This window comes from Orcinus orca, chromosome 7 (assembly GCF_937001465.1).
Source record: "Orcinus orca chromosome 7, mOrcOrc1.1, whole genome shotgun sequence".
Classification (NCBI taxonomy): domain Eukaryota; kingdom Metazoa; phylum Chordata; class Mammalia; order Artiodactyla; family Delphinidae; genus Orcinus; species Orcinus orca.
Window position 1 is genome coordinate 39,065,353 of NC_064565.1, and position 27,229 is coordinate 39,092,581.

At 37.0% G+C, this 27,229-nt stretch overlaps 1 protein-coding gene across 7 annotated transcripts in view; it reads left to right on the top strand.

Moving 5' to 3' along the window:
- MBD5 (methyl-CpG binding domain protein 5) overlaps positions 1–22,577 on the top strand; it is a 402,382-nt gene extending 379,805 nt beyond the window's left edge. For all 7 annotated transcript variants that reach the window (XM_049712485.1, XM_033425310.2, XM_033425309.2 and 4 more), the window contains 3 exons: positions 10,041–10,114; positions 18,935–19,010; positions 21,989–22,577. In XM_049712485.1, coding sequence (XP_049568442.1) covers positions 10,041–10,114; positions 18,935–19,010; positions 21,989–22,060 — 222 coding nt within the window. In that variant the 3' untranslated portion in view covers positions 22,061–22,577. The remainder of the gene's footprint in view (positions 1–10,040; positions 10,115–18,934; positions 19,011–21,988) is intronic.
- Positions 22,578–27,229: the final 4,652 nt, after the last annotated feature.

Genomic DNA, 27,229 nt, shown 5'->3' on the forward strand with positions numbered 1-27,229 from the left:
ACACATAGAGCTGGCAAGAGGGTAAAATTGGGGTGGAGTTGCAGCCATTTCTGGAAGCAGCAGGTAACATCTGAGTTCAGAATGGAGTCTCCTTTCAGGAAACGTTCTGGGTCTTTATAACATATGGAAATGTTTAACCCCATAGTCTGGTTCTACTTAACACAATCTGATCACATAAATTCAATGAAAACTTCTCCATGAAACTACCATTCAATTTAGAAGAAATTAGTAGGGGTCTTCTGAGCTTCTTTTCCCCCCTCACAATTGGTAAAATTGACTCACTAGGCAAGAAATATGCAGAATGTTTAAAGTAGATAGAAAAATTTATATCCGAGCAGGAGGAGATAATAATGTACATTCCCCACATATGATGAAGAAACATGTAATTTTTCGTCTCCTTAGGAAATAAAAATTCCTCTTACAGGTATATATTATTCTCTTAAAGAGTATATTGTATAAAGCTCTTTCAACTCTGCTCAAACCTCCACTGGCATTTAGGTTTCATGGCAAAGGAAACCAAAAGCATTCTTGCCAGCACAATAAAAGGATTGTCTTTCTCCAAATGACCAGGAGGTCCTTTAACCCGTTGCTTATAATGCCTAATATATACTTGTCAAGATACACTCTGGGCATAATGTTTCTACCTTTGATAAGAAAATGAATTCCATACTCCTATTCACAAAACATTTTATTCTCTAATCTCTCTGAGACCAGACAATCATTCTTTAGGTTGATAAACCTAAATATTTTTGACAGTTTATTCAAAATATAATTAGAAACAGCAAAACTGGGCTTTTATGATATAAACGGACCTGCTACACATACAAGATGTAGACATTAAACTGTTTTATAATCTCTGTGCAAATGAAACCAAGTCTTTTTTACGTGCCATTTTACCAAAAAAAGCTTAACTAAGGAAAAGATTATGGCCTCACTTTCCTGGAAACATTCTTCCTGTCCTAAATGACTTGTCTAAATATCTTTTTATGTCCTCAGGAGAATAAAGGCATGTACTTTCAACACATTTCACATTAAACAGTGGTCCTAATCTTCTGCTTAGTCTGTGTTAGCAAATTCCTGAGATTTGAGTTCCTCACTGATGTTTAAGGAGATGCACTTAAAAAAAAAATCATTATCTAAGAGTCCAAGAAACATTTATTTTACTCTATTTAAATACTCAACTGATTTTCAGTCACTATAAAAGTGGTTCAAAAATCCAGATTCTTCTTCTTTATTATAGACAATAGGTAGATTCCTAATAGAGAGCATAAAGTTGTTTCTGTAAATTCAAATATCCCCCCTCCCATTGGCTGACATTGTAATTTTGCATTCTCAAAACTTTGATATCAAAATCTTGATATCAAGATACACTAAAAATACTTCTGGTAAATCCGAAAAAGTAATTGAAAGCAAACATTTAGAGGTGAAAAACTGAAAATTTATAATAAAATACTAATGATAACACATGAAATATTTATCTGTCATTAAAAATCAAGGTATAACAGCCTTAAAAGCTCTAGGGCACTTAACATTTAAAAAAACCCTCTGGTCTTTTCAGGACCTACCTCACTTTTGCACATAAAAAAACAAAGTGCTATTTCACAAACCCTTTTTCCCCCTATAGTTCACCAAACAAAGGAAAGGCTTCCTCATACCTTATTTAATGATGCCCAGCTAGCCAAACCCTGTTCTCAGTTGATAATACCAAGAAAGGTGAAATTTCAAACACAGATCTCTCTGACTTCAAGCCAGATGTCCTCTGCCTCATGTCTTGGTGATCCTGGTCTACCTAGAAAGGATTAAACTATGGTTGATATCTGTGTAAGACAAAGCATGATCTATTTGAAAAGATCTCCTATAAAACATGTTTTACAGTAAAATTGGTTTAAAATTGTGAACCAATTATGATGTAAATTTTATTTACATTGAACTCCTTAGTCCTCACAATATTGGATAAAGTCTTCCACGTTTATAACTAGACTTCTGCTTTTAGAAAGGTAAGCAATGTATTAGGTTTCCTTCCATATACTGCCTGACATTTTAATGAAGTCAAGAGAGGAAGATAGAGACTGACTTCATAAACTATTTGTTTATTATAGTAAAATCTTATTAATTCTGTCTTGCTGATGTGGAATGTGGGACCATTTCCCCCAGTATGTGTCTCTGTAGTATCTCAGAAGAAAAGGTTCGCTAAACAGTTTGCTTATACATGATTATTTAAAATCTTCTTAGCCTCTCAGATTTTCATACTAGTATTTCTGTGTCCACCCAAGTATGTAACTTAATCCAAGATCCTGTCAGATTCCACCAGATAAAATCTGTGTTAACTCAAGTTTTAGAATAGATTTATTATCTTACCTCCTCCCATCCCTCACATCTCACAAACTTATTTGTTTTCTGTTACAATCTTTGTTCTCAGCAAGTCACTTCAAATCCTTTTTGGAAGCAGGCAAAGTAGAAAAAATAATAATAATTAATGAACACGATTGCAGGTTACTAGTTCAGATCAAGCCAGGCCCCTCTCATGTTTTCAGGTTGCATGAGTGGTCTCTGGACTGAGAGGTCAGGGCTGTGATTGGAGCAGGCGCTGAGATCTCCAAGTTGTCCATAACCTGATACTTTAGCCAACTGTTTGTCATGATAGTAAATGACTTGGTCAGCTTAGAAAGACATTTTTAATCTTCCATGGGGTGTTAAATGTAGCAGAATTACTAATAATGCATTAGAAATGTCCTGGAATTTCTGAGATTCCTTTCTAGGAGGTATGATTTCTAAATATCAAATACTGTGTGAACACAGTCCTCAGAGAACTAGAGAGAAAGCCAGGTGTGGCAAAAAGAGGCCTGGGCTTCGGGCATTCTTGTGTGGGCTTAAACTCACCTCTGCCAGTTATCTAAATGGTCCTGAATAGGTATATTAATCTCCAGAGGTGAAATCTCCTCACTGCTCAAGTGGGAATATTAATTCCTACTCAGGATGATGTTTAAGAATTAAATGCATTACCATAAATACATGGTACACAAAAGAGGCTCAGTAAAAGTTAGCCTCCTCCTCTCTGTTGTCTATATTAAACAACCTTATGTATATGTGCTGCCAAAGCAAGCACTGTATTAAACAACCTTAGGAATTTGGATTCCACCATTATAGAATTGTGGTCATTTGACCTTCATTATTGTTTACCTATGCATTATCTGTGTAAAAAGGACTTACTAACCAGGCTGGGGGTGAAAGGATAATAATAACATATTTAATGAATGAAATAGTTTATAACTATTTTTTCCGAACCTCAGGACATTGCATACAAATTGGCATATCTGATTATAAATTACTATTAGCTGTTCATTTTAAGCAGGAGTTCTACTTGGAAGCATTTTAAAGCACTTAGTTTGTTGAGTGAATTTGAAAGCCCCCCTCTCCTCAATGTTTCTAAACACTATAAACTCAGACTTTCTTCCTCTACCTTCCTACCCCACAAAACACTCAACAATAATTAGTAGAGATTTTTAACAGTCTGTGTAAAGTTGCACTGAATCACCCCTATATAATGCTGTCCCAATATTGAAGCTATGTGACAGCACCGAAGGATGTTATGTGCCTTATATAATGCCATTCAGGAAGTGGTATCTCCTTACTAATTCATTTTTTCCTTTGACTATCAGTTTGTAACGAAGTACATTCTAGAAGATATTTATACTTTTTCTAAAGAAGTGGTACAAGCTTCTATCTGAGCCATGAACCCTTGATAGTTTCAGATTTAGTGGCCAAGAATAAGACCTCAGTGCTTAGTCATGGCTGGAGAAATGTACTGCCAGATCTTGGCACAGTATTAAGGAATTCTTGGAAAGGAAAATGGCTTCCACTGGCATTATACCTATACACTATGATGTACAAACATTTTAAGCCTGTGCAACTATGGGGGGTAATGGTTATCTTTATGTATTTATTTCAATAACTATTTTAAAACAGGAAAAAATGCTCTTTTTTTCTAAGATATATTTTGTAATTATCATCCACCATCTTTGATCTTACATTAACTAGCCTAAAAGGATTGACTATCAAGTAATAATCAAAAACTAAAATTCTTATTTTTTTCTGAGTAGATTATTTTTACTCTTTTTGCACACTGTCCCATTGGTCTTCATATTTCATTGTTACATTCGATGTGTGTTCTGACTCAAGCCAAATTTAGGAAAGAATTTATTTCTATATTGACACCAAAATGTTCCCTTTCAGTGAAATGTTTGTTGTTGTTGGACAGGTAGAGACATCTCCTGATTACCCAGAAAAGTTCTACATGTTGGTTCAACACCACTTGGTTAAATGAAGACGTTTTTAAAAGCAATGGGTAGGGTGCTCATTCTCTAGACTCACACTTTGACTTTTTTCCACATGGTTATATTTGACAGGTAGAGATTAAAGTAGCTCTCTGAATGGTTGTTTAAAACAGAAAGAACTCATCATTATTAAAACTCATGCCAAATTTTTTTTGACACAATCACTTTCTGTATGTCAGTTCAGTATCACATGCACTCACGTTTTGATGTTATGGAGCAATACCAGAGATAGCTTACAGTGGCATTCTGGGGATGTGTAACTTGAGAAATTGAGCCTGGGAACTAAATTTGGGAGGTATGCCCTCCTGTGAGGTTTAAACACTGTTACTTTGAAGAACATTCTTTCTGGGCTTGATTATCAGTGTTAACTATTTATATTCTTTGGTACTATCATTCTCTGTTGAAAGTGTTCTTTGTGTATTCCCTTTGCCTTATGTATTTTCTTAACCACTTCTGGAAATGAATTATTTCTCTATACCCAGTCAATATCCACAATATTTTGGCTGCATTTTGGCTGGTGGGGCGGCTGGGGCAATCAATGCTCTGTAGCAACAGAATCTTTTTGAGAAAGGAGCAAAATCGTTTTTGCAAAGGAATAAGCAAGATAAAATCCAGGCAGACAAAGTCAGTGCCTGATCAAAATTTGAAAGGTAATAAACATGAAAAACTAGGTAACATCAAAAATATGAATATTAGGGAAAAGACTAAACTGAGTACAAAGCTTAGGTAAACTTTAGTAAATTGTGGAATACCATGAACTTTTTTTTTTTCTGAGAAAGATTAAAGAGGAAAAGGAGGACTGTCTCCATTCATAGATAACTGAGACCAAGCACAGAGTTCTTGAGCTTGTTAATACAGTTGTCATATGGTTAGTAGCAAATGAAATCTCAGGTATGAGGCAAATACATGCTTCTGTTATATGGACTTTTAAACAGTGTATCCTTAGAAGTACAAGTTTATTCAAAACATTTAATTCTATATGTCATATGGACCTATATGAAATGTATTGTCATATTTAGAATAGATTTACTCTAGTCCTATAGTATAGTTCTCTAGTACTTAAAAACGCTGCTATCTGAACTGAAGAGGAAAGGAAACCAAGAAAAAGCCTCAGATAATGCCACTGACTAAAACTGTAATAATGTGGATTTGCTTAGTCCCTTTGAAAAAAATTGTGATTCACTTTATGGATTTTTCCTTAAGTGCTATTGTTGGAAAATTAGATTCATCCTTTCTGTCACAGGTGAGTCAACTTTTTACCCCCAAATTATTTGTTTATCATTAATTCCCATACTTGCAAAACTGTTGAAATATTGCACTTAAGTTAGCAAGACATTTTCAGCTTGCAGATTAAAATAGTTACTATTAAAATAGTTACTATTTAATAAATATTTGATAACAACAAACCTAATAAATGCCTCCTATTTGCTTATTGCTTCAGAACTGCATTTCCCAGACTTCAGCTCAAGTCACATGGTACCTGTACTATTAGTTAAAATTTTTCTTTAAATTCATTTACTCATTTATATATTCATTCAACAAATATTTTGGGCACGTATTATGTAGGCACTATTCAAGCCACTTTAAAAATAACTTCTAGTCTTATTCTAAGATATATGTGAAATCACAGGTATAATGTTTTCATATTTTTCTAATATAAATTTATATGGATATATAACTATTAAAAATGATTAAAGGTCTGTCCATGTTCCACCTAAAACAATTTCACATGCCACCGGTGGCACTTTGGGAAAGGCTGCTTTGGTGTTTATAAAGCACCTTCCTATTTATAATCTTTTTAGATCCTCTCCATAAAGATGTGCACAATTATTTCCATTTGGAGCTCAGGGAAGTGGCATTCCTAAGGGCACAAGTCACAAGCAGTTAAACCAGGCCCCAACCCTGGTCTCCTAACTCTAAGCTTAGTACTCTTTGCATGATACCATTCCCCCAACAACAGGAGCTGATGACACTGTAGAAATGGGATGGGAAGTGAAGAATGAAAAGGGGCGATTGAGGTCAGCTGTTTTATCTCTGTTATGAAATCTGTGACGTGGCTCTGCTCTATCCTTTGACCTTTGTGTGACAGCTTTGCCTCAGCACTAAGTACCAACAAAGTAATCACCAAGAGATTTAATCCTGTTATCAGGGATTAAAACCTGCAGGGAGTTTTGACATCTTCTCTAGTTAACTGGCTCTATTGAAAAGTGATCTAGGATCTTTGGTCCAGGTTCTTCTAATACATACTATACCTCGCTTTCAGAGGGTCACTTTGGCTCTCTGAAATGTTTGTGTCTCCTTTTGTCATAGACTTACTTCTGAGATACACTACATGCTACTGTGCTGACCCCAGGTCAAACTTAATTAAATTACCAAATGTTTAATACGTGCCTTTTGAACAGAATAAGCAACCAGAGCTTGAGACTTGTTCAGAAAACTCAAACTTCCACCATATAATAATGTCTGGCTCTATGGGTATGTTTCTAACCCTACAGACAGACTACAGGACTATTTATGTCAAAGAATTATTATATCTAAAGAATCTGAATGAATGAAAGAAGGGATTTAGTATTCAACATATGTGTATATTGATACATGAGGTAATATATGTACTATAAATACATATAAGTTCTGGATATCTTTTTCTAATTCTAGAATGACATATGTGCAGAGTTATACCATGATAGCCATTACTGTTAGCATCATCACTGTTAGAATGAGAATATGTTGGCAGATTATTGGTAAAGATACATTATAAAGTTCTCCCCCAATTTCTCACCAAGATAGGAATCAGCTTATGGAGCTTCTGCCTTTTGAATATACAGGAATATAAGATTATGAAATTACAGATTAAAATAGTGTCTTAAATTACTTGCTCCTTCAGTGTTTTATTTTAAAATATGTATGTGTTTAATCTTTTTAATGTTATATTTATGTATTTGATTCCCAGTACTTTCTTCATTTACCAGTTAGCTAAGTAATTTATGAGGGAGTATTCATTAAATCATTAAATATGATTTCTATTTGACTAGAGATGGAATTTATTTTGTTGTTCCCTGATACCTTTGGTGGGGGAGGGGGCGGGTATCTTTAAAGACTTTCTTGAATATTGTGGAAGTAGATGAATATTTCCACAGAACAAACACACCCACTTCATGTATTATATTTCATAATACAAAAGAGTACTAAACTTGTGAAACCAAATAAACTAAACATTTACTTGTGGATATGTATGATCTTGTCATCTCAGAAATACAGAGTGATGTGTGTCTTACTTATATTTAGTTTCAGAAAGCACCGTCATTGCTTTCTCTTTCAAGGTCATTGAATCCTTTATAAATAATGTAATTTATTATGAGATACCATAGAACCTTAGAGGCATATTTAAATGAAGAAATCATGGTAGAGAATTAGTTCAAAAAAATCACCAGAAAATTATCCAAGCATAAAAAAATTTTTGAAGATAAGTTTGAGCAAGTATCATCTAAATATCTATAAAACTATAATTGGATTTAAAATAATTTGACCTAATTTTTTGAGTATTGTGTATATACATATATACCTACATGTGTATATATGTGTGTGTATATATTTATATATATACCTATATATATTATGTATATTTCAATGTATATTAGAGTTGGTGTGGTGGAGAGAGGCTGCTTTGGAGTCAGGTCTGAGTTTCAGTGCTGGCCATGTTGCTTAAATTCACTTAGTCCCATCTGTAAAGTGACAAAACAATATTAGTGTGCAGTATTACCACATTAAATAATAAAAGAGTAACTTCTACATAATAACTGCACAAGAAATGCTTTTACTGCCCCTTATTTCTTAATTAAAAACAAAAATAGATGATTTTTTAAAAGTAGTTCAACCTAACTTAGTTTTTAAAATTAAGACCAATTGGGTAAGTTTTCATTGTGATGTGTTGCTTTGTTTCACTGTGAATCTGCTTTCTGTTGCCTGCGTCAATCCCTGCTGAGATCTCTCACTACACCAGTTTGTGTCTAATAGAAGTTTATGTTACAGGAGAGCTTTCTCCTGGCTGCCAAGAAAATAATTTAAATATAAGCAGAATTAGCTATAAATTACATAAATGTAAGGTGTGAAATATCTTTCATACTTTCTTTGTGTGAGTGAATGCACGATAGAACCTCATTTCTAATGTGAAATGTGAAAAGGTATCCAGGTACCTTTTTTTAGAAAACAACACATGGATATATTCATCTTACTTAAGCTTTTCCAGTCATCCCAATAAGACGCTTCATCACTCCTGTAGAATTGTTACTGGAACAAAGTTCTCTCTTGTTCTGGCACAATACATTAGGTATCCCCAATGAACGTGTGTATATAAAACATTTGGATCCTTTGGGACAAAATACAGAAGTCATGAAAAGGAAAATGTTTCCATTATTTGACTGTTTTTCTCATTGAATAATTAGAAATGCTTGTTTTCAGACTTGATAATGGAGACCCTTTGTTAATCATTACTGTGTACTGGATTTGAAGGGGTCAAAGAAAAATTATTTATGAATGGTGTTCATGAGTCAGGAAGATTTAAAGACAAAAGTTAATCATTTCCTTGCTTATTAGTGTAAATTTTTTTACCCACTAGGCGTTTTGGCAACCTCTGAATTTTTATACAAAAGTAGTGTAGGGGTGAGGGAAAAACTGGGTTAAGGGATGGTGGGGGACTGACTGTGAAGCTATATTTACACAGCAAGGCAGTACTGTTTCTACTTAGATTGTGTTCAAGATCAATAAAAATAGCAGTGTTTTTCTAAATGTGTTTTTATTCACATACAACATTTCCTATTTATTAATTGCTTTTCTTAGGAGAAGTGGCTTCAAGAACCATGATAGAGTTTATAAGGGGCAGGTGGCAAAGGCTGCACCTCCCCTTCCCCACTAATCCCCCAGCCACCATTTAGTGACACACTGCGATGAGATAGCAGATGTCACATAACCTAGGCTGGGGCGGGGGGAAAGCAGGACAGGGGAGAGGACACGCCCATCAGGTGTAGCAACACCCTCTTCCCACATCATTAAGGAGGACGTGCAGCTTAGTGCCCCACTCCTTCTCTGGCCTCTGCAGAGCCTAACGTATACTGAGTAACACTAGCTGCTCTCTGCTTAGCTAAGTGTTCAGCGTGACTTCTTGCATTTTAATTCTCACGGCGATGCTAGCAGGAAGGTAGGTATTATTGTCCTCATTTTAAAGAGGAGGAAACTGAGGCTCAGGAAATTTAAGTGTTTTATTCGTGCTAGAAAGTGAGGAGGTGGGATTCAGACTTCCATCTGCTGGCTCCAAAGTCCACCCCCTTCACTAACCACCGCTTTTGTTCATCCGTAATGAAATACAGCTTTGCAATTGCTGAGCATCAGGCAGTGCAGAAAGCAAACCAGGATCTCCTGCTTATATGATTTTGTGAAATGAAGGTTATTTAAATTCCAAGTTTTGTTCTTAAAACATTATTTTGAAAATGTTGACACTTTTGAAAGCCAGTCTTTCATTTCCCCTGATGTTGCAGCCTGGGAGCCGCAGAATCAACCTCTGCTGGAGTGAGGACAGAGCATTTGACAGGGCAATGAGGGTTAAGCCTCCCTTCCCCCAGTGCAGCACCTGCTTGTACAGCAGGAAAATAAACACACTGTTAACAATTGCAGGTCTGGGTAATGTGGTTTGGTCTTCATGCCTTCACTCAGGTGGAGCCCGAGAAGTTGAAGACACTAACAGAAGGTTTAGAAGCTTACAGCCGAGCCCGGAAAAGGAACAGAAAGTAAGCACTATTTTTTTTCTGTTTTGTTTTTCAAGGATATAATTTACTGGTTTTCCTTCAAAGGGACAATGAAATCTCACTGATTTTGTCCATCTTGGTTCTTGCCTAAGTACTGCTTAATAGTTATCATCCAAGAGGACCATTATAGATAAATTAGCTACACAGAAAATATTTTCTTAACAATTTATACTGTGTGTGGGGTTTCCCACTTCATCAGCTCTTTCCTTACTCCTTCCGTCTCCATCCCTCCCATTTAATGGGAAAGAAAATATGATTAATATTCTCAACATGTAGCCATTAGTCTCTGAAAGTGTAGCAAAAGTATATCCCTTTGTAATTCAAATACTTTGGGAGGGGGAAAAGCCCCTCACCCCTAGTTGTACACATGTGAATAACTTTGGCAGATTAACTGTTAGTCAGAGTGATGGTAAATCATTACTTTTTCTTGGGGCAGGGGCAATAGGCTTTCTTTGGAATTATAATAACAAGTTGAACTTTGGGACATTATTATTATTCAATTTTTTCTAGATCTTTATAGTCTGAGTAAATGTAGTATGGACAAGTAGATAATGTTTGAAACACAATTTGACTGTAATGCAATGTAGTTTTATATATCATAACTATTATTTCATTTTAAGGTAGAGAACTATAAATGTGCTTCTGTAAATGTACATGGAAAGTTATTTTAAATATGTATATAATCAATACACCTGTTCAGTTACTATAATTTTCATATTATCCAACATCTAAGAAGTATGAAAACATAATGATTAGTAATGTATCTTGTATAAAAGACTTATATAATGATAATAATATCTATTAAAGGGCACTCATTCTCTTAGTGGTGTCTTCAGTAATTCTTGCCAGAGCTAAAATTTTAGAACTCAACAAATCTTGGGGAGACTCTCTTCACCTCACTAGAATGTCTCAAAAAGATGCCAGCTGCAAGGAGTAAACTCCTGTGCTCCTATGTTCGGGACTCCTCTGGAAGGTAGCAAGTTGGCACTGGTTGTGGTGAGGGCCAAGTGAATTGCCAGATTCACTATAGATAAGGCACACAGTGAGGCAAGTCCCCTCCCCTCTATTCTGACTGCAGTGACACAATGCAGAGCTTAGCAGTAGAATAAAGCCTATAAAATTCATACAAGGTCTGGATGAAAGGAGGGAAATTGCAAACTACCTAAGTCACAAATTTTCAGTGGGCCGTTTGCTTTAGAATATTCAATAGTACTTGTTTTTTATTTTTATTTTTTATAAATTTATTTATTTATTTTTGGCTGTGTTGGGTCTTCGTTGCTGTGCGCGGGCTTTCTCTAGTTGCGGTGAGCGGGGGTAGGCTTCTCATTGTCGTGACTTCTCTTGTTGCAGAACACAGGCTCTAGTCGCGCAGGCTTCAGTAGTTGTGGCTTGCGGGCTCTAGAGCTCAGGCTCAGTAGTTATGGCACACGGGCTTAGTTGTTCTGCGGCATGTGGGATCTTCCCGGGCTAGGGCTCAAACCCGTGTCCCTTGCATTGGCAGGCAGATTCTTAACCACTGCACCACCAAGGAAGCCCGATAGTACTTGTTTATTGATGTAAAATATCCCTGAAATCTTTTCTTTGGTGAGGTATGCCAGTTAGCTGGATTATGTGCAATATATCCAAAACTGTTGATAACACAGAAATAAAATAACTCCTCCAAATATTTAGATATACTGCCTTGAAATGAGCTGTATTTTCCCCATAAATTTGCTATTAAGCAATTTCTGAAAGGTAATGAGTAACAAACAGCAGTTTAAGCATTTTTCCTCAAAGCCAGTTTACTATTTCTGGTGAATTTATACGAGTCCTAAGTGGCATTATCTAAAGGAAGTCTCATGAAACCATAAACTTAAGAGTATGGATTGGAGAGGTAAAAGACAAAAATATGAAGCAAAACAGTTTTGTTTATCAGACTGTTGTCTAAGTAAACTGACTTGCCTTATAAATGCCTAGTAGAATACTCTACATTTTGCATATATGATTTAAAATCCATTTTTCTATTCTCCCAATCAGAAGATGGGCCAGAATTACTGAACCCATTTATAGATGAGGACACTCAGACCGAAATAGCTTAAATAATTAGTTGAAGGTTACATAATGATAAATGATAGTTGAACCCATCACTTATTTATTTATTTAATCATTTATTTATTCTCCAATTTAAGGAGATTAATTTAGCAAAAAATCTGTGCCAACCAGGCACAGTGCTATAGTCCCTGGACATCACTGTTTAGTGAAGGAGGCAGATGTAGAAACAAATAATTAAGATGCTAAAGTTGCAATGACAGGAATATGTATAGTATATTTTGGGATCACAGAGAAGTGGCATTAAACTCAGGTAATGGAAGACGTCCTAGAGGAGGTAATAGCTGAGCCAAACCTTACACACTGCATAGGTATTAGCCAGACACAGAAACGAGGATGATGCGGTGGGGGTGGGAGATAGCATTTAGATAAGATCAGCAGTTGGATTTAGGGGACAGGAAACTGTAAAAGATGAAGCCAAAGATATAATCAGGAGCCAGACCATAAAGGGCCTAGTAAGGCCTCGTGGGTCTTTATGTTATTGGAAGTGCCTGAAGGGCACAGGTGGTTGGATTTTCACTTTAGATATAGCTATATGGAGGATAAATTTTAGGAGAACAGTATTGGAGACAAGGGCATCCATTTAGGAGGCCTTGTCAGAGGACAGGGGAGGATGAGGACTCAAACCAGGAGGGGAGCCATGAGAATGGAGGAGAAGGAATATGATCAAGATATATTTAGGAGGTAAAACTGACAGAACATCATGGTGATTTGGTTGGAATGTGAAGGAGAGCAAGCAATCAAGGACAACTCTCAGGGTTTTAGCTTGGGTGACTTCATGGGTAGTGGAAACTGAAGTGGGGAACACAGGAGAAAACTGTTGAGTGCAGTGTGAGGTACCTGTGATCCCACAGGTACAAGTCTGAAACTGGGAAGAAGTGGTATTTGATTATGTAAAACTGACTGCAGTCACATATTACCAATTTGAATAGTGGGCTAAGGATTGAACGCTGGGGCACTTGAACATTTACTAGAGATAATGAAGGAGATGGGAATAGTGATCAGAAAGGAGGAGGAGAACCAGGGGGTAGGGGAGTTGGTTTTTGACCTGAGTTGAAATCCTGTTTCCATGACTACATAGCTATGTGTACCCTTGGGTACGTTATTTAACCTCTCTGAGCCTAAATTCTTCATTTCTAAAATGAGGATATTAATTCCAACCTCTTAGAATTGTTATAAAGAGAACCTTAACATGGTATTTAGTAAACAGTTATTTTTATTGTAAACAGTTATTTTAGTAAACAGTTATTTTTATTGTAAAGATACAGTTGAAACAAACAAAATCATCATGTATTTTTGCCAGTTGAAACATTCTATCACCATATTAGACGTTTAGAGCATTATGTAGTCATTTTAATTCTCAATATCCTATAATCAAATCAAACTGTACAATAAATACATATCTTTAAAGTGATGTGCTTATTACAGCCTAATCACAAAAGAAATATTAATGTATTTATTGAAGAATCACTCAGGGTCATTTTCTACTTAAAAGAGGAAATAGCTTCATTAAAGAAAAAGATTCCATAGCTTTTAGATATGATTTTAAGTAAGGATCAAATCTTCTGCCTATATGTACATATATATTTGTTCAGTAACCTTATTTTTATGAATCTGGAAAGTGATAAAGTAATAACATAAATCATACTTTTACTTTAAAACCAAGAAATGATACTTATTGTATTAAATTTTCTTTATCTTTTAAAATTGAAATATAGCTGGTTTACAGTATTACTTTCAGGTATACAACTTAGTGATGCAATATTTTTATAGATTAAACTCTGTTTAAAGTTATTATAAAATACTGGCTATATTCCCTGTGCTGTATGTTATATCCTTGTATCTTATTTTATACCTGGTAGCTTATACATCTTAATCCCCTTCCCCTATCTTGCCCTTCACCCCACCCCCTCCCTACTGGTAACCACTAGTTTGTTCTATGTATCTGTGAGTCTGTTTCTGTTTTGTTACATTCATTTTTTTTTTTTTTTTTTTTTTAGATTCCACATGTAAGTGAAAACATACAGTATTTGTATTTCTCTGACTTATTTCACTAAGCATAATACCTTCCAGGTCCATCCATGTTGTTAAAAATGGCAAAATTTCATTCTTTTTTATGGCTGAGTAGTATTCTCATTGTATATATATATACTACTTCTTTATCCATTCTTCTGTTGATGGACACACTTAGGTTGCTTCCATATCTTGGCTATTGTAAATAATCCTGCTATGAACATTAGGGTACATGTATCTTTTTAAAGTAGTGTCTTCACTTGATATATCGAGCTAGTTCTCCTCCCTCCAGATGTGGTCAGGGATACGTGCACTGGCAATGGCTGCTTCTGCCCTGGTCAGAGGGTCTGTGCGGGCTCCATTCCCTCTAAATGTGTGCACTCTCACTGGCAATGACAGCCCCTGCTCTAGTGGAGAGCAGTGCCTGAGCGAGAGGGGCTGGAGCAGGAACCCAGTGAAGGCTAGGGAGTGTGCTGACAAGCCAGCCAAAGCACCAGGCTGTTTCCAATATGCTGTCTCTCTGCTGTGTGTGTGTGTGTGTGTGTGTGTGTGTGTGTGTGTGTGTGTGTGTGTGTGTGTGTGTGTGTGTGTGTGGCGGGGGAGTAAGCAAGTCTGTGCATGCACTCTTCAAGAGCGGAGTCTTGGTTTCTTACAGCCCTCCAGTAAGCCCCACTTGTTTTCAAACCAGCTCAGGGGCTCATCTTCCCAGTGTTGGACCCCAGGGCTGGGGTGCCTGAATGTGGCTTGAACCCCATGCTCCCCAGGGAGGATCTCCAAGCTGGTGATAACCCCTCCTCTTCTGTGTGCGACTCCCGACCAGATATCTTCTCCTCCCTTCCTACCAGACTCCATGTGGACCTTTCTCTACAGTCTTTGTTGTAGAGGAGTCATTATTGCTAGTCTCCAGGTCGTTTTCAGCGAGAGTTGCTCAACAAATAGTTGTATTTTTGATATATTCATTGGGGCAGGGGGTGGGGTGTGCAGGTAGATTCAGTATCCTCGCACTCCACCACCTTGACCTCTCATGTGTTGAATTTTCTTAAATCTGCATACTTTCCCTGTGGATTAGGTTTTAGAATCGAAGTTTCTTGACATTTATGTCTTATCCAAGTTTGTTCTGTTCTACATGAAGTGAGTTGCTTAAATTCTGAACTGATAGTCCAGAGCAACGTGCACTTCTCATTTCCCTCTTATTTCTCATACCATTCACAGATGTGAACCTGGCTTTTTTTTTTAACTAATGAGGATAAGGGTAATGTGTGACAATGTAGGCAGTGAAGGTAAGTGGCAATTATCTCCATTAATAACTAGAAATGTGATTATATGAACATCTATTGCTTAATCAAGTAGCTTTTAGAGTGTCCATCAGTAAAAATGTTTATTATTAAATGTCAGTGGGGAAGAGAAAATAGTCAAAGAGCCTCCATAAGGAGGCCCTCTGGACTAGAAGACTGAATTTTGACTAATTTTTCATTTCATGGACTCATGGAGCTTTCTCTTCCTCTTTTAAGCTCATTTTTTCCTGACTTGACCAGCTAGTGTAAAAATTAGTATGCAGATTTGACATCTGGGAAACTCTCTTTACCTCTTGATTCCAATGATGTATTCATGTAATTTCCTGTGCCACATCTCCATATTTATTCTCTCTTCCAAAGGTAGTCATTTCACCCTCTAATAACTACTTAAGTTTGTTAAAGGGAAAACATACTAATTACCTTAAATTGATACAAGGTGTTTATAAACATTTTAAATATCTCCTTGAAGAATGAAATCACAAACTCCTAAAATTTTGTCTATTTATTCAACAAATAATGTTGAATTATTTTTATTCTTTAATGGTGATGTCACTGTAATTTTTCATAGTTAGGGAAAACATTTTTATGACTCTGTTACTTTTGAAAACTATTTGTAGTTAAATATCCATCTTCTTCGCTATAAAATTGCAGTTGGTTTCACCAATTTTCCCTAAAAAGTCATGAAGTATTGCGTACAAACAGTTGTCATAATACCTACTTCATCAGATTGTTATAAGGATTAAATGAAATAATGTATATAAAGATTTAATACAATTCTTGGCACATATAAACTTTTCAATAAATACTAGCTATTTTTGTTATTAAAGGTGAGAGAACCAAGATTCTGATGGTTTTTCACTGAAACATTTTACCTCTTTTTAGATATTTAGAACTTTTACATAGTCAATTTTAAACCCATAAGATAGTAAATAAAAATGCATAACAAATATCTTTTAAACTTATGTTCATACTTTTATACAAAAGAAATAGTAAGGATAAAGCTATTTAACACATTACACAAGGTGTAATATTGTCAGGCAACTGGGCAGTTTGTGATACTGTCAAGACGTTTGCTAAACAGTCCACAAAAGGGGCCCTAGCCCAACCCCAGCTCAGCTTAAATTGCCCTACAGAGTCCTGGGATTGGATTCCTATCCAGTCACCCAGAATCATGCTTAGCAAACTCCTCATTGGGAAAACAACTCAGACTGACTCCACAAGATGCCCAGGGCCCCTTAAAACTGGAAAAGGTAGGTAAATAAAAGACAGTATGTGAATAGATTATATCAACTTGGACAGTACTCAAAAATAGCAATAAAAGGGAAAGAAAAGTTGCAGAATGGTAGGTATATCAGGACACCATTTGATATATATATATATAAAACACGTAAAAGACAATACTAGGTACTGTTCATGGATATATAAAATATTAAAACACACTGTAAGAATACACAACACAGCTAGTTGCCTTTGGGGAGGAGGGTGGGAGAGTATGGGACTAGGAATTGATAACAAATGGGAACTTCAGCTTAATTTTTTTATAAAAAAGAATGAAAGGAAATATGTAATTTATTACCAATTTATTTTTGGAAATGGGTTTGATAGGGATTGCTAATTTATTCTATGCACTTTTCTGCATTGTTTATATTTCTAAAAGTAAATGGGAAGAATATAAAAGCTAGAGGCTAGCTTACAGGCCAATAAAAGGTGGGGGAAGAGGTTGGTGCTGCATTGCCCTTATAATTTAGTTACAACCACTACATTAATCTTTCCTTTCAGTTAAACTGACTTAAGTGCATATATATTTCCCCAAATATGGAGCCGTTGTTTCAGCTTTAGACAAATATTTTTATTTAGTAAGTACATGGAGCATCCACAAGGTACCTAGCAGTATACTACTCAGGATTATATACAGAAACTAAATGTATGAATTTTTCAGTCCTGGTGTATGAGGGTAAAACTTGGTGAGGGCTGTGGTAAACCAAAAGGCCTCATCTGAAAGCATTCCACTAGGGCTTCTCTGGTGGCGCAGTGGTCGAGAATCCACCTGCCAATGCAGGGGACACGGGTCCAAGCCCTGGTCTGGGAAGATCCCACATGCCACGGAGCAACTAAGCCCATGCACCACAACTACTGAAGCCCGCGTGCCTAGAGCCTGTACTCCACAGCAAGAGAAGCCACCACAATGAGAAGCCCGTGCACTGCAACAAAGGGCTAACCGCAACGAGAGAAAACCTGCGTGCAGCAATGAAGACCCAACACAGCCAAAAATAAATAAGTAAAATAAATAAGTTTATAAAAACATAAATAAATAAATATTTTAAATAAATAAATAATAAAAGCATTCCACTAAAGCTCAAATATGTTTCTAAACATGATGTGAGCCAAACCAAATAGGTCTGTGAGCTAAAGTCTTCTACAACTGCAAATTTCCAGTCTCCATGTAGATGCTGGGATAGGACTTAATTCTTGGAAAGCCATGCTAGCAGCCTATTTTGAAAAGGTTTACCTCTGCAGCTTTTCTGGTAATTGTCGTGACAAGATAAATGAAATGAATCACCTTAGTACTCAGAATAATTGGGTAATTCTTTATATGCATCAAGAAGGAAAAATTAGAGTGTACCTAACTATAGACATGGATAGTGTAGATTTGCCTGATTTTAGTAATTAGTTCAACAGCTTCCTAGGTAAAACTTTCAATCATGGCAGATATTCCATGTGTTATAGTACATGTGATGGTATGCTGAGTGCAGAGAAAAGGTCAGACGAGTGATAGACACTCTGAGCCCATCATTCTTTATTTGCTCAAATAGTTATGTCATTTTGGTTTGCGGGGGGGAAAAAAAAATGTGGCAGAGCCTCAGGTGTAGCGAGTTGAACTGTTTCCCACCTGGAACAAATGTGTACCAGGATTTCAGCCTTCACTTGTTCAACTCCTGAAGCCAGGAGCTCCAGAGAGGGTAGAGGGAGCTCCCTAGTGGCCAGAGCCTGAAGTTCAGAGCCCTTCCTCTGGCCACACAGCCGGATCGCCTGCAAAAGAGACAAGCCAGAACAAAAGGCAATGCAAAGCAGGCTGGACTCTAAGAGGACAAGTTACATCTGTGGGAAAAGAGACCTGTGGCCCAGCTTTCTTGCAAAATCATCAGACTATGGAAGAAACATGTGGAAGGGGAAAGAATCCATTTTCCCCAATCATGTGTTCCATTTTTTTTCTGTAGTTTTGTGACTCTATCATTAGTATTCAGTTGTGAGAATCCCAGAGTGTTTTGTCATCTGAATTGTCAAATGTAAATATAAATTGACTTTCTCTTGTGGAATGGGTACTTCCGTTCTCTGACTAGGGAATTACATTGAGATTTTGTTTCTTTAATTTATTAATCTGGTGTGTTGTTTTCATTAATTCCAGAAGTGGAAAGCTAAATAACCATTTAGAAGCTGCTATTCATGAGGCCATGAGTGAACTGGACAAAATGTCTGGGACTGTAAGTTAATTTATTTTTCCATTATATTGTGTTTCTTTGGAAATAAATTGTATTATACTTTTTGGTAAAGTCCCTTAAGTACTGTCAAGCAATTCACATAGCAATACTAAATTACTAGGCTCAGAAAAAGACTAATATCAGAAAAGATTAAAAATAACTTAAGAAAAAATAACCTAGTGGTATTAACTATGATTTTTCCTGAGATAAGTACCTTTTTTTCCCCACATAACATTCTTTTAAAATGTGAGCAGCAAAATACTGAAGTTCAAATTACGGCTTTTACATTTGACTGTCAGACTAGCAGTGATCATTAGTGTTGCCTAAGTATTCAGTAATATAAATTTCACTCTGCCCATAAAACAATAAGGGAAATTGAACATAGGGTCAAGATCAAGAGTATATAGACCTCTCATTTCCTTTCTACTATTATGTAAAAACATAAAATATTTGGCCCAACATTCTGTTGTTAAATTATTTAACACTATAACCACTGGTTTTAAAGAAGTAGAGTCAACTTTTTATTTACATTTTTTTTGAATGGTGCATATAATAGTGTTGAATGAGAGAGGTTTACTCATCATTCTCTAATTTATATATTGGCTAATGTAAATGCTCAAAATATAATTTTGATAATCTCTAATAAATACGAATTATCAAAAGCTACTCAGCAATGAAAGGTAATTTACTTTTACTTGACACTGTGTTAAGAAGGTTATCTGAATCCTAACAAGTCGTCTAGTGGCTATTGAATGACAGAGATAAGTTATACGTTCATAGAGTGTTGGGATTGGTATGGACTTTAGAGATTTTGTGATCCGACACATTTCAAAAGTGGGTAAACTGAGGCCCTGAGATGTTAACTTTCCTGGTAGAATTATAGGAAAATTCTGGAGCGGAGATTATAAACTCAAACGCCTTCTAGGGCCAGGCAAATAATATCATTAAGTAAAAGGGGTCAGGTATGAGTAAAAGAGCAATTTCAGTGGATTAAGAAATGCCAACCAAGGTGCACTGGTCAAGGTAGGCTGTGTACCAACTCTCAGTCTTAGAGGCTCAGCGCCGTAAAGATGGTTCCTCACTTGGGTCTCCTGGTTGAGGAAGGGCTTGCTCCACACCGTCATTCAGGGGCTCAGATTATTTCTATTTCTAGTGTCCACCCTTCCCTAGGGCCTCAGAGTGCTCCATTACATCCTTTGCATCCAGCCCAGCAGGGGAGAGAAGACTGTGTACACAGAAGACACCAGGATAGGTTTTATGGGCCAGACCTGAAAGCTCATCACTTGTGCTAACTTTCCACTGGCCTGACCCAAAGGCCATCATGTGGCCTTTTTAATTCAAGGCGACTACTAAATGTACTATACACCGTGCCTGCTCAGGAAGAAGAGAAATGGGTTTGGCAATATCTCGCTAGTCTCTGTCTCAGGACATTTGGCCTTTGTGGCCAGCAGGCAGTCAGCAGTGCTGGGGACCCTGGCAACTTGGGGGCTGTGCTCTGTCCAGAAGGAGCTCCTGCTTCCATGCTGCAGCACATCTGAGCCATGTGAGGAATTGTGTCAGTGTTGCAAGATCTTCCCATTTTTCATGAGATGCTACAAGTCTAGAAGTAAAATTTCTCACTTTTTAGTGTTGCCAACTATTTTTGAAATATTAAAACACCATATAGCTAAATAAAATCCCTTTCCAGGCCACATTTGATCCACAGGTTACTAGTTCGCAGTCTTGAATAAAGCCTTCTTTTCTCAATTTTAAAAAGGTTTCAGTTGGCTCTTTATCAGAGACTAGTGGTTTTAAAGAATGTATGTGGAGGGGTTAGGAGGATGAAGCAGTGTGAGAAACTCATAGGTGTTATTTTTGAAATATAATATTTTTTAAAGTTTTCTGTATTTGACTCTGAATAGCATTGGCCTTTGCTTTTATCTAAACATTACCTTTAAAACATGCATTTGAGCCAACTTGCAGTGGATCTTGAGAGCTGATTCTGCACATCCCTTCCTAAGTCTGAGTTCTGTGGCATCCCATTGGTAGCCTGAAATTGGCTGTGGTGAAAACATGTATTATACCACAGAGACTGGCATAGGCTACAGTGGGCTTGTGTCCCTCCACAGGGAGCTGATTGTTAAGCATTTACTACACCATTGCCTTGGGCGCATCCTGCCTTTCCTGGGTCCTGACCTTGCCTCCTCCTATCTGTATCACAACAGCCACAATACAACGTGGGGCACCTGATCACCTCCCTTGCCCTTGTCCTCTGCCCCTCCAAACCATACATGCTGTCTGATACCTGGGAACCAAGTGCTGCTGCTGCTCTACCACATTCGATCTGATACACAGCCCTAAATGCGGCTAGTTTCCGCATTTGTATATAAAGATGAGTTGTATGAATTGCTCTTCCCGGGCTACACAAGCTTAGATTTGCCAACAGATGGTAGTGGTATTCTGTTTTCCATCCGATTCTTCTCCTAAGTAAACCTCCTTGGGCTGAGTTGTGAGTATGTTTGTATTATCTTTGACCCTTCTTAGCAGTTATAAAATAAGTACAGTGATGAAATAAAGAAGAAAATATGTTTAGTATATATTTATCCACTTTTCCAGACTTCAGTGAAATTAGGGAATTCAGGGAATCTCTGATGGGAAACGTCTTATTTTTGTCTTAAATGGACAACGGGGGTAGCAACTGCAAGTCCCATTTCCCACATTGATTTTTTTTTTCCAGTTCCTCCTCTGTATTCCACTAGTTGGGGGGGGTCCACAGAGTGTTGCTCTGCTTGTTAGTTTCCAAGATTTCTCATCCTCTGTAGTGACTGTGGGCACGCTGTGATCTGGGCCTTGGTAAAAACTTTAAATGCCTCAGGATAGCAATGATAGAAAATGAGGGCCAGAGTCTGTTCCCTACCCTGTTTCTTTGTCAGAAATCGTATGGTGTTTGTGATTTCAATCTCTGTTGTTGTTGTTTTTTTCCCCATCTCTTTTATTTCCAGGTTCACCAAATCCCACAGGGAGACAGACAAATGAGACCCCCCAAACCCAAGAGGAGGAAGATCTCCAGATAACAGGGACTACTCCACCAATGCGCAGTGTTTATTAAAGGAATGTGCACAGATATAGCTGTATATAAGTATTGATATAGCCGCTGTTATATCAATATTTATACTACGGCAGATAGTTAACACCGCCACAGGGTGCTAAAAGAAACAGTGATACAATATTTTTTTTTTTTTTTGATCAGGAAGGATAATGAATGCTGGAAAACCAATCAGAATCCCTGAATGATGAGAGTGATAGTCAAGAGATTACTGAGAAACTCTTTTTCTATAATACTAAAATTGTGATTATAAGAAATAGTCCAAATGTTTCTGAAGAATTTTCCATGTTGTATATAGAAAATGCAGAATTTCATGGTGATATCAAAAATGTAAATATTGTACAATATTGTCATGTACAAGCATACCTAATGCACACTTTATCTTTTATTGTACAAAGAAATAGTGTACAAAATTCTTTGGTTTCTATGGAGTACACCTACCAGAGACTACAAGTGTAAAGTGATAAATAAAAATACAACCTAAATGCTTTTCTATGATAATGTAAAAGATGCTGTTTTTGTATTTAACAGCAGAGAAAAGGCATGATAATGTATTAACTGAATTATGACATACACTGCACACCACTGAGTGTCCATTTATATTGTCTGTTTGGAATGAACCTTGCCTGGAAGCACTGGACTTGATTTCGGGTGTCTAGGAAATCGAAACCTTGCAGATTTCTAAAGGGACAAGGGCTCACAGGTCTAAATTAAGAATTCAGAAACTGCAACCATTTGTTGCATATTTTTTTTACCTAAGTTTTAAAGTAGAATAGGTTTTATAAAAAAAAATCTTAGATGGGATATTTTACTCAATCATTTCTGTAGTTAACATTTGATAGCCACCTCTTGAACTAGACAGCTTATGCTGCACCACCACTGACGCTCAGAGTTGAGGTTTTTTTGCAAACAATACCTGACAAGATAAAACTTTCTGTTTCCGTACATGGAGGCAAAGCCCCACTTTGAAACCATTATCAGAGGTAAGGTTGATTATAATTCAGTTTTTCTGTAGCAGCAAAAATAAGTACAAATCATCAAAGCAAGTTTCACATCCATTCATCAGTATTAACTTACACCAGAAGTTAAGGTGGCTTATGAAATTATTAGCAATGGTAATTTTTTATCAGTATTATGTAACATATCAGATTTATTTTATTTAAAGAATTATTTATACCATTAATAGATTCTTATATATATTAATGTGGCTGAAATGTGCAGGTTGAATCTATTAACCAAATTATTTATATTATATTAAGTAAAAAAATGTGAAACAAATGTAGAGAGAAAATACTACATTGCAAGTATACAAACCTAAAACTGTGAGCCATTGTAAAGTACAAGGTTATTAATAAGAAATGTAGCACAACATAAATATCTTTTTTTCACAGTTTTTGTGGTGGTGGTATAACCCTATCTCCCAGGCAATTGAGCCAAGTTTCAGGCCTTCAGCCTGAAATTGATTGGATTGAATTCAATTGATGGATTGTCAAAGGAAGGGATCCCTTATCTCTTTATTCTTAGAGCCACCAACCCCACCTCCAAACCCTTAACCCTCGGGAGAGCACTGCCTCTTCCCCTCGCCTGGGATTCCCTCCACAGCCTACTGCTTCGGCTTCTGGGAGGCCCTCCAGTGGCATGCTCTGAACCCGTTAAATGCCCACCACGTCGCTTCTCTTCTCTCATCCACCCCTCCAGCTCCTCAGTCCCATGATGTAGCAGAGTTCCAGTCACTCAGGAAAAAGGAGACCAAGGTCATTCCCCTGTTTGGTTTCTCGGGGCCACAGCACAGAGCACTGCACCTGGGCTCACTTTTGATATCAACAGCTCTTAGTTCTCCTCCCAGGTCTCCTGTGTCTCTCTGTCCTTTCCATTCCCACTCTCACCCCTACCCCCAAGCCTGATGGAGTGCAACTGGCTACACTGGGCTTCATGGCCTGGAGGCAGGAACCCTTCCTTCTGGGGGTAGGTTGAGTTTGTCTTTCCTGTCATGGCCGGATTGCCTGCCTGGTCCTTCCTGCAGTCACCTGAAGTAACCTCGTGTACTTTAGTTGACTATTTTTGTTCTAAGTTGATGTATTTGGTATGTTTAAACCATCAATGTTGTCCTTTTTTTTGTACCAGTCTGCTTTTCTACTGTGTTGTCTACACGGTTGTCTTTATTTACAGATTCACAGCATATGTGTGTTTGCGTATTGGGTGTGTCTGCGTGTATGTGGGTTTTTGTGTGTGTTGATATGCAGAAGCTTTTTTAGCCTTTGCTTTTTTGTCTTCAGACTGAGTTTATGTCTGCCAAGGCTTCTTTTTGATATTTTAAACTAATTAGGTTTCTGCATCCCTGACCCGTGTATACTTTACATCAGTAGACCATGTAAAGTATGAATGTGCCCATGATTTCACTGGTTGCTTATGACTTCATGTGGGTGCTAGGTATTGTTTCAGTCCACACAGGTTTGGTTTTTTTTCTTTTTCTGTTTTTTTTTTTTTTGCGGTACGCGGGCCTCTCACTGTTGTGGCCTCTCCTGTTGCGGAGCACAGACTCCGGACGCGCAGGCTCAGAGGCCATGGCTCACGGGCCCAGCCGCTCCGCGGCGTGTGGGATCTTCCCGGACCGGGGCACGAACTCGTGTCCCCTGCATCGGCAGGCGGACTCTCAACCACTGCGCCACCAGGGAAACCCAGGTTTTTTTCTTTTTTTCCTCTCTTTTACAGTTCTATGGTTTCATGTAAGCAGTTAATGTAAATATTGTTAGCATTACATGCAGTGCTGTAACATTTTTTTAAATGTTGCACCTACTTTACAATTTAAAAACTTGGTCATTCGTATTTGAATTTTGCCCACAGAGCCATTTCATTCTCTTTGTATTAAAGCCAATTCATTTTTTTAAAATGAAGGCTAGCCCTTCTACATTAGTACATTTTTTTATTCCCTAAAATAAACTTTTTTTTCCAACAAATCTGAGAATGGAAGCAGAATGAAAAAATTTTGCTCCTTTAAAGAACTGCATAGTCCCTAATTTTATTTTGTGCCCTTTAAAAGTCTTAGGAAGCACATGGAGAATAAATTATACCTTTAAGTGTTTTTTTAAGATTATTTCAAATGAGTGAAATCTAACTGAGCAGCACTTATTTAATCTGTCTTGTTTGTAGCGTTAAAAGCAATCAGTGTTTTTATTTATTTAAGGAACATTTTTGGTTTGTACTTTTTAGTCCTATTGTGCATGTAAATTCTTTGAGAAGAATATTCATCCCTTGTGATATCGTGGGCCACTTTTAGTCTTTTATTTGAACCCTGACTTTGAGTTATTTGCTATGTCTGTTTTTTAAGTAAACACAAGCTTCTTTTTTGAACGTTAACACTGCAGAATTTTGGGAGGAGTGGAGGGTGGTTTTTCTACTTTCTGTAAGTTTTATGAAGATTTTCAGCTGACTTATCCCATGAGGTGATTCTTTTTTTCATTTCAGACCATGATAACATATTGTAGTTAACTTTGGTAATCTTCCATGCAGTTTGCAAAGTTCCCTTGTAAGTCACAAGTGGTTTCGCATTGAGATTTTAAAATCTAAGATGCTTAAGGTGCTGGTGACATTGCTCTTTCTGAAAAGAAAGCCAAGATTCTAGACCTTACTGAAAATCTGATATCTTGTTTACTTTGCCCATTTATGCCCAAATGATGTAATGCAAGACTCAAGACTTTTCCATGTAGTGTATAAAATGAGTTATGCATTACTTGACTCATTTGGGGACTATGAACAAATACTATCAACCAACCAGAACTGTAATACTGAATTATTGTTTATCTTTTTCTTTCATTCACTCTATCACATTTGCATTAGCCAAAGAGATAAGAACATTAGTAATTCATATGTGTAAACAACCCAGAAGTGAATATTAAATCAGTGAGCCAAAAAGCAATAAACAACTCAAGCATGGGAAATCCTGCTAACAGTGGGCAGTCTGATATAGAAAAAATATATAAAAAACATTATCTTCAAATATGAAAGATTAATTTGTATCTACTGTAAATATGTGTTATCAGCCTTATCTGCTTTTATACACACTGTGTGTGTACCTCAGTGACCTTTTATAAACCGGAAAAATGGTTGATTTAATAATTTGTTATGTAAATACAAAGTTGTCTATAAATTGGAAAATTTGATGCCAGATGGCTTCACAATATACAACTGTGTTTTGTAACATCATGCCTTTATGGATTAAGTATAAATACACTGGATTGTCTGTGTAGAAGAGTAGCAATTTACATTTCACCTGCATATCAAATGGATATTTTTGTCCAAATGGTTATACTCTTAGAAAAAGAAAATGACCTGAACGGTTTCAATGTGAAAAACAAATATGGTTTTGAATTCACCAAAACTCCTTTTCACACTCAAGAGTCTATTCAGTTCCACACTAAATGCCTTGTATTATGATATTTCCATAGGAGATTCATTGATTCAAGACTGGGATCTACCTAGGAAACCTCCCCAAACTGAATAATTCTACTTTAGAGACAGACTGGGCATCTTAATTTCTAAATCACAGGCAGGGGAGGAACCACAGCCTTCTTATTGCTTTTTAATGTATTCTTTTCTGCTTTGTTTTCATACATCATGGAGAGCACCACACAGAAAAAGAGGGCCTAGTTCTGTGCACCAAGGTATCTACAGAGTGTCATCTCCACTCAGAGCTCCTCGGCCTCAGCGCTGTTGACATTTTGGGTGAGCTCATTCTTTGCTGTGGGGCCTGTCCTGCGTATTCTAGGATGTTTGGCAGCCTCCCTGGCCTCTGCCCACCAGATACTAGTAGCATCCCTTCCAAATTGCGACAATCAAAGGTGACTCCAGACATTGCCAAATATCTCCGGGCGTGGGAGTCAGGGGCACAGGTGGGAGACAAAATGAGATTCGAAAACCACTGCGTTAACGGAATCAGTTCTGGAACATATGTCTGTATAAAATATGGGCATGTTTTGCATGCTGTAATCAACAGGAAACTGATCCTAGATCAAAATCCAAAACAAAATCCATGCCAAAGGAATGCTTCTCAGTCCATGTTTAAGAAAGTGAATATACTAGCTTCAGTTTCATTTTGAGTGCACTTGACACTTTTGATCATAAGATTGACCCAGGACAA